The sequence below is a fragment of the Bidens hawaiensis genome, unplaced genomic scaffold (genome assembly GCF_021521415.1).
Source record: "Bidens hawaiensis isolate Kalapana, Puna unplaced genomic scaffold, B.hawaiensis_p1.1 tig00024436_1, whole genome shotgun sequence".
Classification (NCBI taxonomy): domain Eukaryota; kingdom Viridiplantae; phylum Streptophyta; class Magnoliopsida; order Asterales; family Asteraceae; genus Bidens; species Bidens hawaiensis.
Genome location: NW_027505044.1, coordinates 113,897 through 132,179, shown reverse-complemented (window position 1 = coordinate 132,179; position 18,283 = coordinate 113,897). Strand labels below are relative to the sequence as shown.

Genomic DNA, 18,283 nt, shown 5'->3' with positions numbered 1-18,283 from the left:
ATGGATGGCCCCAAGTGGGACCGGAACGGACCGCCCATGCTCACAATAATCTAAACACAGTCAGGAGTCTTTCAAGGGCTGACTCGGTGGTAAATGCGTGTTAGGTTCAAATCCAGCTTCCATTGGTTTGTTGTCTCCCGCTTTACAGAAAAAAAAAAAAAAAACAAAATCATGGGGAAACAATAACAATTCAAAATTCAATGATTCATTCAGTAAAACATTTTCTTTCATGATTATAGAATCAATCTGTTTCATTCTTCTACCACCATCAAAATGACTATCTTTCTCTTGAAGTTGGTTCTTTCGGTGTTCCTTGCTATAAAATCTTTAAAAAGAAAAGAAAAGAAATTTATAACCAAAGTTGGCACAAAACAAAGTAAAAAAACAGCTACTAGACGTATCAGTTGCTATTATCATCAGCGCGATACATTCTCAGCCCTCTCGTCCGCCCGGGGGCGCCACCTTTCATACAAGTTAAATCAAGCACAATCCTGCATTGAGTAAAACCAAACAGTTTCATATTTTCATAATAACAATTTATGAAAATCAATTTCATTATTGAAACAAATTCAATTTATAAAACTTACTTCTGACCACCATTCTCACTGTTTATAATAATCTTTTCATCCATTTTGGTCAGTGAGATTTCCATTGGCAATTCAAGCACCTCAGTTTCTGGATTCAGATATTAAAAAGCGTGTTTACATTATAAACTTGTAATAATCTGACCAAAAATTCTTAAAAAAAAAAAAAAAAACTTACGGTTTTTTAAGGCCACATCTGTACTGCCATCAAGCCCCAAGATTCGCTATAACAAAATGAATCAAATTCAATGCAGATAATCAAAACCTTACTGAACCTAAAACAAAGGGCAAAAAGGTAAATTCACCTTAAGTCGTTCATAACAAGCCTGAAGGTCATCATTGACCAAAATATGGTCAAAAAGATCACTAGAAGTTCCTTGATCAAGCTCGGCCTTAGCATTATTAAGCCTTTTTTGAATCAGTTCTTCGGTCTCGGTTCCTCTGTTTGACCAAATTAAAAAATTATATAATCAAATTAACCGATAGCATTAATAATACAAAGCTCAAACCTTGCACGAAGGCGTTTTTCAAGCTCTTCAAACGAGGGTGGGCAAATAAAGACGAAAATAGCCTCAAGTGAACTAGCCCTCACGGACCGTGCCCCTTGAACATCAATGTCAAGGATACATCTCTACATATATATACATTTTGACTTTCACAGACAAACTCAAAACTAATTATACTTTAAATTAAATAACTGAATTGAAATATAGATATATAATGTATACCTTTCCAGAATCAGCAACAACCTCAACTGCTTCAATACTAGTCCCATAAAGATTCCCATGAACCGAAGCATATTCTAGAAACTTCCCAGCTTTAATCTCGTCTTCCATAACCGTTTTGTTAGTGAAATGATAATGAACACCGTCTTGCTCTTTTGGTCTCGGTGCACGTGTCGTGTGGCTAACAGAAAACCCAAACATTGTTGGGAAATCTTTCATTAACATGTTAATTAGTGTACCCTTACCGACACCAGACGGGCCACTAACTACAATCGGTCTCTCTGCATCACCTATAAAGCCTTTACTCCAACAAACCACCTCAGTTCCATATATCTTCTTTTGATCTTGCACAAATCGAGTGTCCACCTAGTATGATCACTTAATTATAAACTCACATAAAATGATAATATAATTCAAGAAAAAGGTTTAATAATCACCTCAAGAAACCAAACACAGTCACTGGATTTTGAATTGTGTTTGATAATCAAGATTCTATCTTTCAAAAGTTCAATTGAATGAAGCGTGAATCCGTTCGGTTTGGTTCCTAGAACGATCGGGATTACCCTTTACAAAAGAAAGTTAAATCCAATTTCAAAGTCAAAGCAACAAAACAACATAGAGAAGCTTCAAACTCACCATTCACGGGTCGTTTTATCGAAAATGCGCACTCCATTTGATGCCGGATCATCAAATCCACCAATGACATACTGACAAACACAATAACATAATTCAAACTGAGCACAATTGCTCAACAGTTGAATAAAATTAAAAAATGATGTTAAATTTGGTTTCACAAATCATACTGTTTTATCCCCAACGACAATGGCGGATTCGGAATCCTGCAATTTCAAATGAAAGCCATTTGAAGAAATAGTGGTTCTTAAATCATCAGCAACAAAAACTGGAGCTTCACCCTAATTACCAGAAATGACACAAATTAAACAAAAATTGACCTAATTTCATTTGATCATATCTTCAATTCAAAAGAAAAAAACGAAGACTTTGCTCACCATTAGATCAAGCTCCAACAGATTTAGATTGAAGATCTGAGACACAAACACGATGAATTGATTAAAAACCCTAAAACCCAATTTAGCCCTAAAATGCAATTAACCAATAAAATGAATGATTAACAAATTATGAGAATGGGGAAGTAAGGTGAATGACAATAATTAATGTGAAGGAGTAATTTAATTATAAAATTAAGGGATTAATTAAATTTACCTTCGGAAGGTAGGAGAATGTAGAGGAGAATTAGAATGGTATGAAACTATGAATATGAAAATGTGATGTGAAAGATGGTGGCTATATGTATTGATATTGAAGCAAGTTGAGATTGAAAAAGTCAAGATGATGAAAGAAAGAAGAAACGTAGACCAGACCGCCTTTATTATTATTATTATTATTATTATTATTATTATTATGCATGTATCTGGTCGACCTCTTGGCTCTTAAGTGAAGCTTCACCTAAAATTTTCTTTTGCGAGATCATTAGCCGGTCAGCTGCCCGCCCGATCATCTTCATTCTTCGAGTACAGAACCGTGGGAGGTGGGATGCTAGGCTGTCACGTGACCAAAGGAAATATCGTGGATCAGTCTGTCCTATCAGTTCCAACTCAAATACCACCCTCATAAGGAAACCCGTCATGTGCGAGAAAAACCTCCTTACCCAACTTGAGTTAGTGGCACACGAATTGGGTTTTTTTAATAATGGGTTCAAGTATGATCGGGTATTAGAAAATCGAGTATTGGCCATACTCGATTTGTGTTCGGGTCCGGGCATTGTCTCTCAAAAGCAAACCTTATGTACTCGGGTTCAGTTCCGGTATAGAACGGGGTATTCTAAAACAATGTATTTGAATACCCTATTACGGCTACTGAAAAAACCTTATTTCCAGTTGTTTTTCGGGCATAGATTTGGCTTTTTAAGGGGTTGCACTTTTTTTTAGTATTTTCATGTGTTTTTTAGGTAATTTTGGGTATCAATCGTAATTGAGAAAACCATGTTTTGGGTATTGGAAAACCCAGTTACGGGTATGGAACCAGTTACGATTTTTGGGTATTATCGGGTACAAATCAGGTGCGAGTTTTGATATCGAAATGCATACCCTATTCGTACCATACAAGTAAGGTCGGGTATAAGTTCAGGGAGTAAAAACCCACGTATAAAAAAACTTGGTTCCGGGGTTTTTTTTTTTTTTTGGTACAATACCAGGTTCGGGTTTTTTGTGCACCTCTAACCTAAGCTCATGTTTATTCACATGTGAGATTTTAACTCAAGATCACCTAAATAAAGTCTTAGGTGTCTCAAGTCAGCTACTTAGACTAAGGATCATTGGTGAAACTTCCCATAAATAGCACTATTAGATGGGTATTTGTTATATTCATCATTCATCATTCATCATTCGTTATTGTTTTAGCAATCACAATATCATTTCCTCAATTACTTAACTTCGCATCTCAACCTATATTGTATTATATCCATAGCTCACCTCTCACACGTTTTTACAACTTTTAATACAATTAGAAAACATATGCAATCCCGCTACATATGTACAATCTTGCGTCAAACATGGGGTGTTTACCCTAATCCAACAGGTGCCTCATCACCCATCACAAAGCCATCTTGCGAGTTTAGCACCTGGTCTTAGTTATCTTGTGATGGGTGACTAGTTGATCGCGTGTATGAGACTTATTTTATTGACTAAAAATATTGTTTTATGTGAAAATATCATTCAAACGTACATTTTTAACTCGTGCATTATAGGTAAATCTATATTTAGTTTATAAATTTTGATTCATACGCAAGTTAGACTTGCGTATGTTCTTTTTCTTTCACTTGTTTAATGTTGATATTTTAGGTAGTCTATAACCCAAAATCAATCAATTAAACAAACAAACAAACAAACCTGGTAATCTTGTATGCCATTGTAGATGAAGAAATTGCAACCTGGATTATTCTCTGAATCGTGTAATCACTATCAGATAAACCTATTTATGGGTTACACACAATGATTTATCGGATAAGACATAGAATTCTCTTGATGGAATTGGATTTTGATTGTTCTTGATGAAGATCCAGAGAGAACCAAGTAACCGTTGTTCTCTCTGTTCTATCTTTTTGCGAACTATCACATGAGCCCAAACATTAATTAAGCCCACTTCACATACCACTTAAGCCCAAGTGAATAAATAACAAACCCAGTGCATTATAAAGCCCAAGTGAATAAATAACAAACCCAATGCAATAAAGACCAAATAACCTATAGGATTAAATCGAGCCCGCACTCCCGCGTCACCTAACTCGTTTAATCTCTAACGTTATTTCCTCGATCGACAAGTTAATCTAATAACACTAAAATAACCAACATTTAATGCTTAAGGCAAAATATAACATTGATTCAAAACTTATTTTAAACACATGGTCACATGCATATGAGAATGTCATGTATTATTTTTATCAACTACGATGATCTAGTCATATTAAAATATTTAGGGAGTGTTCGGAATTCCTTATTTTACCTTCTTATAATTTTTCATTAAGTTAATAAGTTATAAAAGTGTAACTTATAAAGTTTTTCCTCTCACGATATAATCAATCCCAAACAAGTGAACACCTTATCACTTTTCTAAAATTAATAAGTTATGATTTGATGAAAATAAGCAATACCAAACACCCCTTACAATCATAAAATAAGTTGTTGTATGTGGTTATGTTAATGCCTTAACATTATCAACGTAAGAGCTTTACTTATCATGACACATGACAAAAAGGGTCTGGTGCGACTTGTTTTGTGTTAAAATTGAGCATTTTGAATTTGACCAACCCTATGTAAAAGAACGCAGTTTTATCAATAATATACTTTTTACGTTTTATTAAAAGTGTTCATATTTTCTTTTTTATTTGTTTTATTACAAATGTTTACTTTCAAAATTTAATAGTCAATTTCTAAGTTTACCCTTAAACACACACAACTAGCAGTCTAACATTAATAAATAATATTAATAGACCCAATTCTAATGGCATTATTGTCATTTGCTAAGCAAAAAATGTAATCATTCAATTCACCTTAAACTTTGTGTTTTTCAAACCATGGCACATCTAATGGGACGGAGGAAGTATAATTTGTTGAAGAAATGTATGCCACGTATAATTTTTCAAACGTGAACAATTGTAGTTCGTGATATTCCATTCTAAACCAAATTTTTAATCAATTTAGAATTTTACCCATAAACTTTTATAGAGTTATCATACGCCTCTGAATTTTAATAATACTTTTTTCTTTAAACGATTTATGTTTATACCTTTTTTATTTAGCCAATTCACGCTTTTACCTATGTAATTTAATAGAGTTATCATACAGTCCATGAATTTTAATAATTCTTTTTCTACCTGAACTTCAATAGAGATATAAGTTTAGTAAAGTTTTTTTTATTCTTTTTTTTATTTATATACGTTTAATTATATTTTATTTAACTTATGATAATTAAAGCATTTTTATTAACTCTAGATATGTTTAGTTAACCATATAGTTTGCTTATTTTTGTTGTTGTTTAGGTTAAAGCTTATATTGTTTATATTAACTCGTCGATATATCCAGTAACAAATACAATCTTGTTAGGACCATCCTACCGCCCCTCCAATATTTTTCCACGTATAGCCGTATAGGACTTTATGTATGTTTTGTATTATCATAATTACTATTACCCTAGCTAAAAATAATAGTGTAATGAAAATTATTCTACCGTTAAAATAATTAAGAGCATTCCCAGTAGCTTCTTCATCTCTACCTCTATAATTACGTTATAAATCAATGTCTTTTTCTCTATCATTTACTATTACCTTTTCCTTACCTTCACCCACAACCATTTCAAAAAACATTAAAAAATTATATATGGATAACAGTGTTTTCCAAATTTATTCATAAACAATAGTATTTTCTCTCCCCTCAATTCACAACTACTTCATACAATTCGCTCACATAAATATAAAGTATCTGTTGTGAATGCTCTAATGACTAATGTAATGCTTCATACCCTTTTCACATTAAAAGTTGTTTGTACCAGAACCCGCCCCCCCTCCCCCCCTGTCTTCAACAAGAGAGAGAGAGAGAGAGAGATTTTCAACAAACATCGTCATCATAGACTTTCAAGGCAATCTCTCTCTCCTTTTTTAGCACAATGATACGTAATGAGACTGATACACCGATATAAAGTGGTTGACTTTATTGTGTTTATTTAATTTGTGTTGGTATCCGTTGATGTAAATAAGAGTTGTATTCAATTCACATCGCCAGTTTAGACGAGGTGTGTCTAAATTAGATTTGCATATGGGCGTTTTAGATTCATGTTCGTGTATCCACAAGCCTTTTCGCACCGTCATAGTAAAAGAAATATGAGAAAAAACAGTATACATGTCAAATGTTTAAAAATTGCATATACTCATCTGTACTTAAATGATTTAGGTTTATTAGCATGTGCTTCGTTGACGAAAGGGTCAACAATTAAGGAAAGTCGTGAAACAAAGTGTTTATGCTTCTAGTGTAGCAATGCCGAAAGTCTACCCATAGCAATAAGCCAGACGAAATGACTTAACCCTCAAAATAATTGAGATCATCACGCTTAATCTCTAAGAGTGAGCATGTGACATTAGTTTTACTTTATACATATTTGAAATAATATTTGTTTTACAAACATTTGGTTTTAAAAAAAATGTTTTAAATCTAAAAATACATTTTTGTAATTTTTTAGCTCTCAACTTGTCATTATTTTTGTAAGACTTTGTATTCTAAATATATTAGTTTTAAATGGAACTTGTTTTAGAGTTTATGAGACTTTGTCAAGTGTTCTTTCATGGTGTTTTCCTATCTTTTGCTCCAATGATATTTCATTTCCTTTGAGCTTGACTAGCTTTAGACTTTGAAAGTTTGGCAATTTATCATATCCGATCATCTACGAATGATTGTTTGGTTATAACTATATTGAAAATCTTTTACAACTTTGTATTTTGGTTATATAGACGTGTTTTGTGTAGGTAAATCGAATAGTGCTATAGATTTTTATTTCTGTCAAATGCAAATTTTTGTTGCATCAAGAGGCACCTATGTCATAATCTAATGTTTCTGTCCCCATAGTTTATCATTTTTGTCATTTATGTTGCTAACACATGATTAGTTTAATGTAATAATCGACATAATAAGATTGAAAAAAAAAGACTTATCAATAAATAAAAGAAAACCAACTTATTTGAGCTTTACATAAGTTAATAGGAGTTCTCATGGGCACATCATGGTGGTGTTGGTGTATTCCCCTAATCTAATGACGAAGAGTTCAAATCATGCATGATGCAGGTATAGTTTTCTTAATTTCGTGAGTTTATATTTGTGTGTTACAAGGGAGTGAAAGGTAAAATATTGGAAGCAAGAAAATGTAAACTGAGCTTACAGAATTATGATAGTAACAATAGACAGTTATTTATTAGACATAGATGTAGAGTATACTATCTTTTTATTTGACCCGAGTGTTCTACATGAATGCCCCATGAGTTCCCCTCTTAGTTAGATGGACTTTGTTTCTTGTTCTCCTTCTTGAGCCTTATATGTTTCTTACTTGCCGTCATCCCATATTCCCATTTATATATTGTCTTTCTAATAGATTTTAAAGATTATTTTTGATGAATTTGAAGGTGAATAACATGGATTATAATTCTTGTTTGAAAATAATAAACATAAAAACTCATTTTCTGTGAAGATTTATATAACTTTTTCCTTTGCTATTAGCAACTTTTTATATTGTGTTTTCAAGAGTTTTTACTTTATGTGTAATTAATGACATTGCATATTATGATGTGGCGTGACCCGAAATTATGACATTGAGTTTGCATTCAAACATCAAAAACAAAATGAAAAGTTCCTAGTTACGCTCTATGAATATACTTAATAGCATAACAGTTGCATCTTGTATTTGAAAATACGATACAATGTGATATCATATAGCACTTTTAATACATCAAGCAGTAGCCAATTAGGGAATTACAATATGGAACCATACACAAAATAGTCCAGTTCAAATATTAGTACTATCATTATGGATCATATATACACAAACATAGTAAACATACTCAAAAAAATGAGCTCTTAACAGGAGCCCTCCCCACAGCCTTCATCAAGTTAGCTACTTCAAGAACCCTAGCGATTTTGGTCCCCCTCTTAGCTTTTTCTGTTGCTCTCCTTTCTTCAGCTTTTTGGTGCGCTTTTGCAATCTCGTTTTCTATTTTTTCCATTGCCCGCACTCGCTTCTCTTCTAGCTTTCTCTACACAAATGAAACACGAAACAAAGAATCAAATCTACTTTCTTATTTTGCCATAGAACTTAAATTGAATGTAACAAGATAAACTTAAATCTATCCATTCTTGACAACCGTTGCAAAATTGATTGCAATTACTATCCGTCCTAACATCCATCACTATTACTGCGACCCCTGGTTTCCATCACAACTCATTGTACAATTAGCTACGAAAATTACCCTCCGTAAATGATCTTAATTTGCTAACATTTTAGTAGTGATAACTTTTACCTGTAGGGGTTATTTTCATATGTAATGAATAAAATGAATACATTTTTTTTTCAAACGGCTCCTAATCTATCTTATAAATCACATATGCTTACCTTTTATAGATTTTGAACCATCAACCTCAAAGATAGAGATAAGACACTTTGAAGACAATATTATGAATACAATGAAACAAAATAAATCAAATATACTAAAATTCATATAAATTTTAATTTTATTTAATAAATAAAACCTCCTAAATTATTATTCTTAGAAGTATACTGCTACTAATATTATTATTTAATTAACTATATTTGACAAACTAAAAGGGGATTCATTTTTAGAACTGGTTAAAGTTATGAACAAAAGGTGTGTAACTCTAAAAACCTAGCTTTTTGACACATATACAAAAATATGTATTTTGGTCATGTCCCAAAAACGTTATAGCTATAGCGTTGCCCAACCCAATCATTTTCATGCATTTTGTCACTCTAGTAACAAATTTTGAACTTTTAGTATTCTGTCATATTCATAACAAATTTAGCATGCCAAAGATCAATACCTCAACTTTCTTCATCCGTAGAGCGGATCGCTGAGCCTGTTCGGCCTCCCAACCACTGATTATCGCATCTTCACACTTAAATCTATTGTTAATCTCAGCAATCTTAGCATCCTTCCATGCCGTTATCTTGGATTCAACCTCCTCCTTTCTAAAGCTCCCAACCGATGCCACCGCCTCTCTACCACCATGATCGCCACCACCACCGACAACAAAAGCACCACCTCCCCGTGTTGGAGAGAATGAACGACTCAATCCCAAACCTAGGCCGCTAGCACCATCGTTGTCAATTGCGCTGCTAGCAGTTGGTGATCCAGCTAGAACTAGTGTACTATTAGTAACACTCATATTTGAATCGTAACCACCAATATCTTCATGGCCATGAAGATTTTGAACCCTTTGGTCATATTGAGGCATTTGAAGTAGATATTTTGAAGTGGGGTTTGAAGACTCGATCCTCTAGTTAATTAGTATATATAAAAAATTGATTTGTGATGAACCAAAGATATAACAAGATTAATAACAAGATCTTGATATGAATAATTGACCACTTTCCAAGATATTTGTAGGGTTTTCTTGATTAATATAATGTAACTTTTTCTCCATTAGGTTGAAGGAAAGGATTTGAATATTTAAAGGTTCATGTCATGGTCCTTTATCAACAGTTAAATGTTTAATAATGTTACGTCATTGTAAACCAAGTGATTGGAGTGGTTTAAAGCAATAGTATTAATGGTTATAAAATAAGGAAACCGCGTTTTTGTTAAGGTAAATGATGATATATCTACCAACTCCATGTTTCAATATGTTACTTGTACCTCCAAATGATCCGACAACTATACTATTACATTACGTTTTCATCCAACTGTAGGCGTGGCAATTGATCACGTCATAGTGGTGCGAAAATAAGTAAACCTATGAAAGTCCGTTAAGAATATATATAATATTATTTCGTCTTCATCTTATCTTCCTTATCTATTCAAGTTCAACTTGTTAAAATCTACGGGTGTTAATCGATTTATTAGTTTGAAAAATTTTTCAATGTAAGGAAGTTCAAAATCAAACCGAAAATCTAACTAGAATTCGGTTCGGTTTCCGACTGAATAAACCAAAAATAAATATTTATTTATTTTTTTACTTTTCTTATACCATTATTTGTTATTTGGTTGGCTAAATATTATTGGGCTAAAGTTGTAATTAAATCGGGCTAATTGACAAAGCTTAAATAATCATTATTTGACAGCTTATGCGTATTGAATGGAACTCAGATTTGTGAAACTAAAAACCAAAATGATCATCCTTAGACGGGATCACCGACCATAACATTACCGATGGATCATTTATGTAGACTTCAGCAACGGGTCACAGACCGATAAGTCATAACAGTTTCTCACAATAATATCTTCATAAATTGTTGTTATAACCTTATATTTGGTTAAGTGTTACCGGCCCATTTTAAGATATTTACTTCTTTTTTACTTGTTTTGAGTCAAGTCTTTCATTCGTCATCAGAACCATTAAACTTCTTTACTTTACAAAGTATTTTCTTTCCAAATCTACCTATTTACGATTAACCATTACCAGATATTAAGCTGTATGTGTTTTATAACTATTCTTAATTAATTTCATGTTATTTGACGACTTTTGTTAGCGTACTGATATCTTAGTAGTGGTCACGACATTTGTAATATTGTTAATTATAGAGCCCATTACTTATCAAATAACTGAAGTTCAATAATTTGCTTAATATGGTTCATATGATTCACTTTTAGCTTCAATAAAATCCATTTAATAACTTTAGAATTTTAAATTCACATGTTAGTTATCTTGATTGTCCTAAATTGTGTTATTTGGCTATAAGATTCAAAGAAATGCAATACAAATATACGGTATTCACTAAATCATGCAAATACAACATTAACTTTATAAAATATATTTACAACAAAACCATACGTACAAAACGTTCTTGCGGCCACACGCTTTCTAATGATGCTAATTAACACACTCAAATACGGTATTCATCATTGCGCATCGTTTAAATGCACATCGATTCACCTCCTAATCTTGTACTTTTAGGGTATCACATCTTTTAGATTGTCCCCCTAGCCCTTAGATGTGTTGGTAACAAAAAAGAAAAACATTACAAAGGAAGAAGTGATGTGCACACAACAAAAAGTACTTCGCATACCATAATCACTTTTTAGAATGCTTCTTGTATCTTTGCTATAGAAGTTTTTTAAGTGTGATATGTGAAGTAACTTATTTGGTGTGCAAAATCACCTCAATAAACACAAAAGCACATAATATTTCAAATTCAAATATTGATTTGTCCTTTTTTTTTATATAGCGAGCCTAAAAGAAAGAGCGTTTTGTAGGAGCTCGGCCAACGGCCCTCATTAAGTTGGCTACTTCCAAAACCCTAGCCACTTTGGTTCCTCTTGTGGCTTCTGCTGTTGCACGTCTTTCCTCCGCTTTTCTTTTGGCTTTGGCCACGTCGTTTTGCATTTTCTCAAGTGCTTTTGCTCGTTTTTCCTCCAGTTTCCTCTACATGACACACATTTTATGTAAAGTCACATGTTATAAGAGATAATTAATTTGTTCATACTTAATCGTATGTACTAATTATGCAATGTTATAACATGTTTCCAATAGAACTTATACATGGAGTGATGGAATGTATAGTAAAAAACATATTTCGGTAGAACAAATATAAATGGAATTATTTAAAACCACAAACAATTGCATTATGCATACTCTATTTGCATCTAGATGATGGTTATGGGACTAGTTCGAGACATGTATTGGTAATCATTGTCATATACACGGTTAGGTATATATTAATTACCCGTTGGATATCGGGTAGACCACAAGTATTGGGTATACCTATTTCGATTTCTAAATAACTTTTTTCCTTACCATTCTAATTTTTATACAGCTTTATGTTTTTATCATCTATAGTTAACTAAAGAATGAAATTTCACATACATATATTATCATTACTGTAAGAAGTTTTAAATATATAATATCATATTCAAAATTCATGATGGCAAAAATCTCAAATATAAGTTAATACTTTATACTATAAATTAGTAGAATGAACCGTCACTAGCCTGGGGCTGGGGCTAATGAAAAATAAATTATTATAGTTTAGGCATACGGTTCAGGTAAATGAGTAGATCTTTTCAAGTAATTGAGTTGGGTTTAACCTAATACCATGCCCGCAGATTTTTTAAAAACTAATCTCATGCCCTATACGGCCATACCCATACCATGTATTTCGGGCTTTAGGTATATGTTTTTAGGTTGGTTACAATCTAAACCCATACTCATCCTGTATCCACAAAAACAATTAAAACTAATCTAAAGCCCGGTCTCAAACTCATATACCAGTCCCTACTCTGTGGGTTTCGGGTGTGCCCAACGAATGGAGTTTGGTTGTCGTTCCTAATGACTAGCGGCAGATGCAAGAAGTTTTGACAAGGGGGAAATTTGGGTTGGGTTCAAGTTGAATGGGCTAGATTTGGATTGGGTTAAAAGAAAATATTGCAGCTCTAATTAACATAAACAAGCAATAAATAGCAACTAAACAAAGATAAACTAATTTAAAAATAAAAGAAATAAGTGTTCAAACAAAATAAATATCATGGAGATGATAAGGTTGCCAAATTAATAATAATAAGTTTCAAATTCCTAAGTGTCACTCTTGTGGTTCTAATTTTCAATGTTGGTTGTCATCTAAGATTTACTTTGGACTAAAAGGAAAAAGAAATTCAGATATTTTATAGGAAAATTCCTAAATAGACTAGATTGATTTTTTTAAAAAAAAAGAAAAAGGTATGAACCATTTAGCAGGTGTCTTTATAATCATTTCATTTTCATTCTATAATAATTGTCATGCCGGACAAGCCGCTAAAATCTTAATCGACATGTTTTGGACACTGAAGCTCATAAAAAGTTAATGGGCATGGGCGGACTTTTTAATGGGCGGGAGAGGGCTCACATGTCCCATTTACTTTGAATAACTTTATGATTAAGAAAAAAATATATACGTTACTTTAAATGTTCAAGTTTCGGGTCTCCCTATTTAAATTAAATATTTGAATTTTGATACCCCCCCCCCCACTGGCAAGTATTATGTGTTTAAATTCCGCCATTGTCGACTAAGGCTTAGCCGGCTAGCTCGACTTAGCAAATTATCATTGGATTAAAATGGGATGATCATAAGGGCTATGCTAAATCTTTCATGTCGAGTTAAAAAAAATAGTCAACCTGATTTATTGTGGTAATTTTCCATATTTTATTGGTCATATGGGAACCTAGGCCCCGTCTGACGTTGGATCCACATATGTACGCATCATAGAACTATAAAGTTTTGCTCCTTGAGCCGTTACGTAGTCAACTTTTTAACAAATTAATGATGTTTTAAAGTATGATTAGTTGATATAAATGACTTGATTAGAAATATGCCTACGTAGACTATGAGTAAGATTATGACATACGGTAAAAGAAATCAAGAGATATATCAAAAAAATAATAATCATTTCAATCCAACTTTTTTTTAACTGTTTGATGATAAAGTTTTTTCACCATCCATTTTCGTTTTTTCCACTTTATAATTTACCATTTATTAAGCAAGCGACTCAAAGTTGCAAATAAGTCCTCGAACTTTGAATAAACACGCTTTACGTACCTCAACTTTCTTCATCCAAGATGTCGACTTCTGAACTTGCTCGCTCTCCCATCCATTGATGATCGCATCCTCCCTCTTAAACCGATTATTAATCTTCGCGATCTTCGCGTTCTGCCACGCCAATATCTTCGATTCGACCTCCTCTTTCTTCACTTGCGTCACCGATGACACATCGCTTGTCCGGGTGCTCCCTTCGTTGCTAATCAAACTCATCCCACCACCAACACCTCTAGTTGGGGACGCCACTCTCGGGTTATTATCCGCTACAATAGCCAACGGGTTAGTGTCCCTTGGAAACTCTTCTTCCCTTATTCTCTCCAAATTATTATTAATTGGCTCGTTATGTTCGTTAACATCTATGTGGTTTCCAGCTAGTACTAACGCGTTAAACTCTCGGCTCATGGTTGTGAAATTCTCGGTTTCGTTGCTAGCTAAGGACATATTTGACGATCGGTGACTAGTTGTTTCCCATGCTTCGCCTCGGTGAGGGCGGTAAGATGGTATTGGTGGTACTGGTGGTTGTGGTGTGGGGTGTATTTCTATTATGTTTTCGTCGTCGTCGTTGTCGTTGTCGTTGTCGTTGTGGTGGTGGTGGTGGTGTGGTGTGCTGGTGGAAGGTTGGTTGGACATGGTGGATTTAGGATTTAGGGGGTGCAATAAAGGGGTTTGGATTATAATTAAGGTTATACAAATATGAGCCACACATATGAAGGAAGTTGCATGGAGATGGAGTAAAGGCTTAAGTAAATGGAGATTTTTGTTATCTAATGAAAGAGATGGTGCAAAACATAATGAGTGGTTTTGTTATCATTAAATATTAATCATGATAACTTTTTATACGATTGATTTAAGTATGACCAATAATAACATGTAGACATGTCAAATTAAGTTTTAAACCATGCCTCACGTGGTGAAAAAGTAACTTTTTTTTCTATTTGCGATTATAACATCAAATTATGAGAAAAATGCTATGCTAGATATCGTGTTAATAAAGATTTTATTCATGTGTATGTTGTATTCACATGTATTGGCATTGTTCTCATAACCGAATCGATCGGTGGGTTCTGGAGTACCAGTCTACCTAATTGATCTAGTTGTATACCTAAAACCAATTTTAGTTGGGTCAGTTAGTATTGGCTTTATAAGGCAGAGTGACACACGGTTGAACCGATAAATGAGATTCTATTTGAAAAATGTTGATCTTTTTTCAAAATCTCGTTTATAGATTTATTTACTACTTTAAACTTCATATTTTACATTAGTCATATATTCAACTTTTAAAACTTTATGAATCGATAGAAGAGGGATTCGTGATAAAATGGATATGAAAAGATTATACTATGTTAAAAGACATAATACGTGGTCCATTATTATTGATCGTATACTTAAAGCTTAATTGAGCTATTTTAAAATGTGTATTTAAACTTATTCATATGTTATATTTTATCGTTGTATAAAACTACACATTTTAAATTCATTAATATGGACATATTACTTAATTGCTAAGAGTGCTCACGTCTGGACAAAGAAGACGGAGTCCACGTCTTTTTAGGTTGAAGAGGTGTTCTAGTGTGCCACTCACAAAGTGCTACGTGTCAAACTATTTTAAATTTTTTATATTTAATTATTATTATTTCTTGCCATTATTTTATTTTATTTTATTTTATTATTATTTTTTTTTTTTGAGGAAAACAACTCATCAAATAAAGCACTTTTTTTGTCCTTTGAATAATAAAAAAATGTGAGAAAACCTCCTCTTTACTTGATAACACTTACAGATCATTACTTTTTATAAACACTGACATCTTATATGCAGCATTCGGCCCTCATAAATCATAAGTCATACCACTAATACTGTTGGCTTTACTTGTATGGATTGTCTTTCAGAAACTCATGGATTTGTTTGGGTTGCTTAGGTGAAGAGTGAAGACATCTCATAAGCTCACTCATCTTGATACAACTTCAATCTGAACATGAAGTTTTCATTTGCTCTACATACAAATAAACTCAAGATGCTCTTGTGATATTTGATGTGGAACATTCCTTACGAACCATGAATTTCTCATGTTCATTGTCTATGTGAAACTTCCCCGAGATGTTTGATTTTAAATTGTTAAAGATATATAGTGCATGTGCTTGGGTGTGTTCCACACTTGCTTAAATAACTAAGTTGTAACTATATTTTGCTAGTGTCAATTAGTTTAAAAGGAGAAGTTGTATATGGTCATGTATGGCTATGGTAGGACGAAGATAGTAAAGAACAATAAGGTATGGAATGCAATGGCGGAGGATAGTTAGGGCCCGGGGTCCCCCCCCCCCACCGGTTTTTTTTACGTAGTAGTGTAAATTTACCCGGTTTTGTCCGAAAATTTTTATACGTAATGTAAATTTAGCCGTTTTCGGCCGAAATTTTTTATACGCAGTGTAAAACTTAGTCCTTTTCGGCCGAAAATTTTAATTCGTATTGTAAATTTAGCCGTTTCCGGCCGATATTTTTTATTCGTAGTGTAAATTTAGCTGTTTACGGCCGAAAATTTGAGCACGGCCCCCTTCGTTTGTGAAATTTTATATACATTTTGAGCCCCCCTCACCGGTATCTTGGTCCAAGCTTCGCCACTGATAGAATGCATTTGCAAATATGCCTGTATGCATGACACAAAAAGTGCCAACAACATTATGAAATTATTCTATCATAATCAATAGTATTAGAATACTTTCATAAATCATCAATCAACAATATTTTGTTCTTTAATAAACAAGAGAAGTTTTTCAAGTTAAATCTGAAAATGAAAAGGTTTGTGTAATTAATAGAAAAAAATATACAAGATATACCGAGAATATAGAACAAACATAATAATTGAAGGGCTATCTACACCAAAATCTATTTGCCTCTTTTTTTATATATACTTTTAGTGTCGGCAGAGATTTGTTAGTCGGTCGCACAAGTTTGGTGTTTCATATACTACTTACCAATTAGGCAATCACACGTGTCAATTATCTAGAGGAACTTACACCACGTGGCACAAATCTTTAGGTTGGGGTCCACTGCTTGGCTAAACATATCGTAGCGTGTAACGTGTACGGTTCTTCTATCTTCAAATGCATATATATTTGTAAAACAAGTTAGAATTATAATTATTATTATTATTATTGATAATGTTGATGTGATTTATATGTTACCTTAGCTATTTGATAAAAATATAATTAAAATATTGACTTGTAACATTTCAAATGTAAATTCTAGAAAGATAAAAACAAAGTTTGCGTTTGACCCCATTCTAGCATATTAAAAGAGGCTATAGTTGTGTTGTCATACTTGCACAAAATATCACGGAGCGGACCCTTACATAAATTCACAAAATGAAGTTGGTATGTTAAAAATAAATACAATAGGCTTGAATTATGCCGAAAATTTTAAAAGTCGCCAAATGTTCACTCTATTGAGAGTATAAATAATTACAACTTTTTCTCTTAAGGAGGACCTCAACCTTCTCTTTATTAATTGGGATCAACTTTATAATTAATTCTTAGTCATAATATAGATCACCATTTTCAATTACAAAGTAGTGTACCCTGCTGGCGTGTACGAATGAATATTTTTATTTTTTTACTTATAAAATATACTTTCTTTTGTTATATGTGATATTACTTTAAATATTAAAAGTGAATTAAAAACTAGAGGTCCCTTGCAAGTTGCAATTTAAAGGCTCACGTCTATAAGAGATGCCGGTTTTTCAAGAAGTAATTATACCATAAGGATTATGCTCCAATGTATATGGGAGCATGAGTAGAACCTGACACAATGTCATATGGCTTGACACCAGGACATTTTGGTAAGGCAGAAGCTATATGAAGTTATCATATGTGGAACGGTAATTTAACAAGGATTAGAAATGTACCATCTGATTTTACTATATAAATGAAGAGGTAGGTCCCAGCAGAGCCCAGTTGGTCCCGCAAGACTCACCTTGAACAGGGACGTCTGCGCAAAGGCCATCTGCTCCCGCAGGACCCACCATGCTCAGAGAACCTTAAGCGCAGTACGCAAGCTGTACACGCAGGGAAAGCCTCCCAATGGTGAAGTACCCCGCCTGTTCCCGCAGTTGCGGATACAAGCCATCAGGGAAGGCTACCCGCAGACAGCAGGGCTACACGCACAAGACACTAGCTACT

At 33.3% G+C, this 18,283-nt stretch overlaps 3 protein-coding genes across 3 annotated transcripts; all 3 read right to left on the bottom strand.

Annotated features, from left to right (window-relative positions):
* Window positions 1-311: 311 nt before the first annotated feature.
* LOC143610141 (guanylate kinase 2-like) lies at window positions 312-2,431 on the bottom strand. Its single transcript, XM_077084704.1, has 10 exons — window positions 2,320-2,431; window positions 2,113-2,223; window positions 1,946-2,016; window positions 1,747-1,873; window positions 1,313-1,675; window positions 1,094-1,215; window positions 890-1,025; window positions 763-808; window positions 588-675; window positions 312-491 (listed from the first exon to the last, which is right to left on the bottom strand). The coding sequence occupies exons 1-10, from the start codon at window positions 2,320-2,322 to the stop codon at window positions 401-403; spliced, it is 1,158 nt and encodes a 385-aa protein (XP_076940819.1). The 5' UTR covers window positions 2,323-2,431; the 3' UTR covers window positions 312-400.
* Window positions 2,432-8,385: 5,954 nt separating this feature from the next.
* Window positions 8,386-9,862, bottom strand: LOC143610151 (uncharacterized). Its single transcript, XM_077084711.1, has 2 exons — window positions 9,424-9,862; window positions 8,386-8,621 (listed from the first exon to the last, which is right to left on the bottom strand). The coding sequence occupies exons 1-2, from the start codon at window positions 9,835-9,837 to the stop codon at window positions 8,430-8,432; spliced, it is 606 nt and encodes a 201-aa protein (XP_076940826.1). The 5' UTR covers window positions 9,838-9,862; the 3' UTR covers window positions 8,386-8,429.
* A 1,468-nt stretch (window positions 9,863-11,330) lies between these two features.
* Window positions 11,331-14,753, bottom strand: LOC143610134 (remorin 4.2-like). The gene is made up of 2 exons (XM_077084697.1): window positions 14,111-14,753; window positions 11,331-11,964 (listed from the first exon to the last, which is right to left on the bottom strand). Exons 1-2 carry the CDS (start codon window positions 14,738-14,740, stop codon window positions 11,773-11,775), a joined length of 822 nt encoding a protein of 273 aa, XP_076940812.1. The 5' UTR covers window positions 14,741-14,753; the 3' UTR covers window positions 11,331-11,772.
* Window positions 14,754-18,283: the final 3,530 nt, after the last annotated feature.

Bases quoted from the DNA above. Each gene is read 5' to 3' on its own strand.
- LOC143610141 (XM_077084704.1), bottom strand. The intron at 1,874-1,945 runs GTGAGTTTGAAG...TCTTTTGTAAAG, and splicing joins GATAAAACGACCCGTGAATG to GGTAATCCCGATCGTTCTAG. The intron at 492-587 runs GTAAGTTTTATA...TACTCAATGCAG, and splicing joins AGTGAGAATGGTGGTCAGAA to GATTGTGCTTGATTTAACTT.
- LOC143610151 (XM_077084711.1), bottom strand. From the start codon at position 9,837: ATGCCTCAATATGACCAAAGGGTTCAAAATCTTCATGGCCATGAAGAT. The intron at 8,622-9,423 runs GTATTGATCTTT...TCATTTGTGTAG, and splicing joins TACGGATGAAGAAAGTTGAG to AGAAAGCTAGAAGAGAAGCG.
- LOC143610134 (XM_077084697.1), bottom strand. From the start codon at position 14,740: ATGTCCAACCAACCTTCCACCAGCACACCACACCACCACCACCACCAC. The intron at 11,965-14,110 runs GTACGTAAAGCG...TGTGTCATGTAG, and splicing joins CTTGGATGAAGAAAGTTGAG to AGGAAACTGGAGGAAAAACG.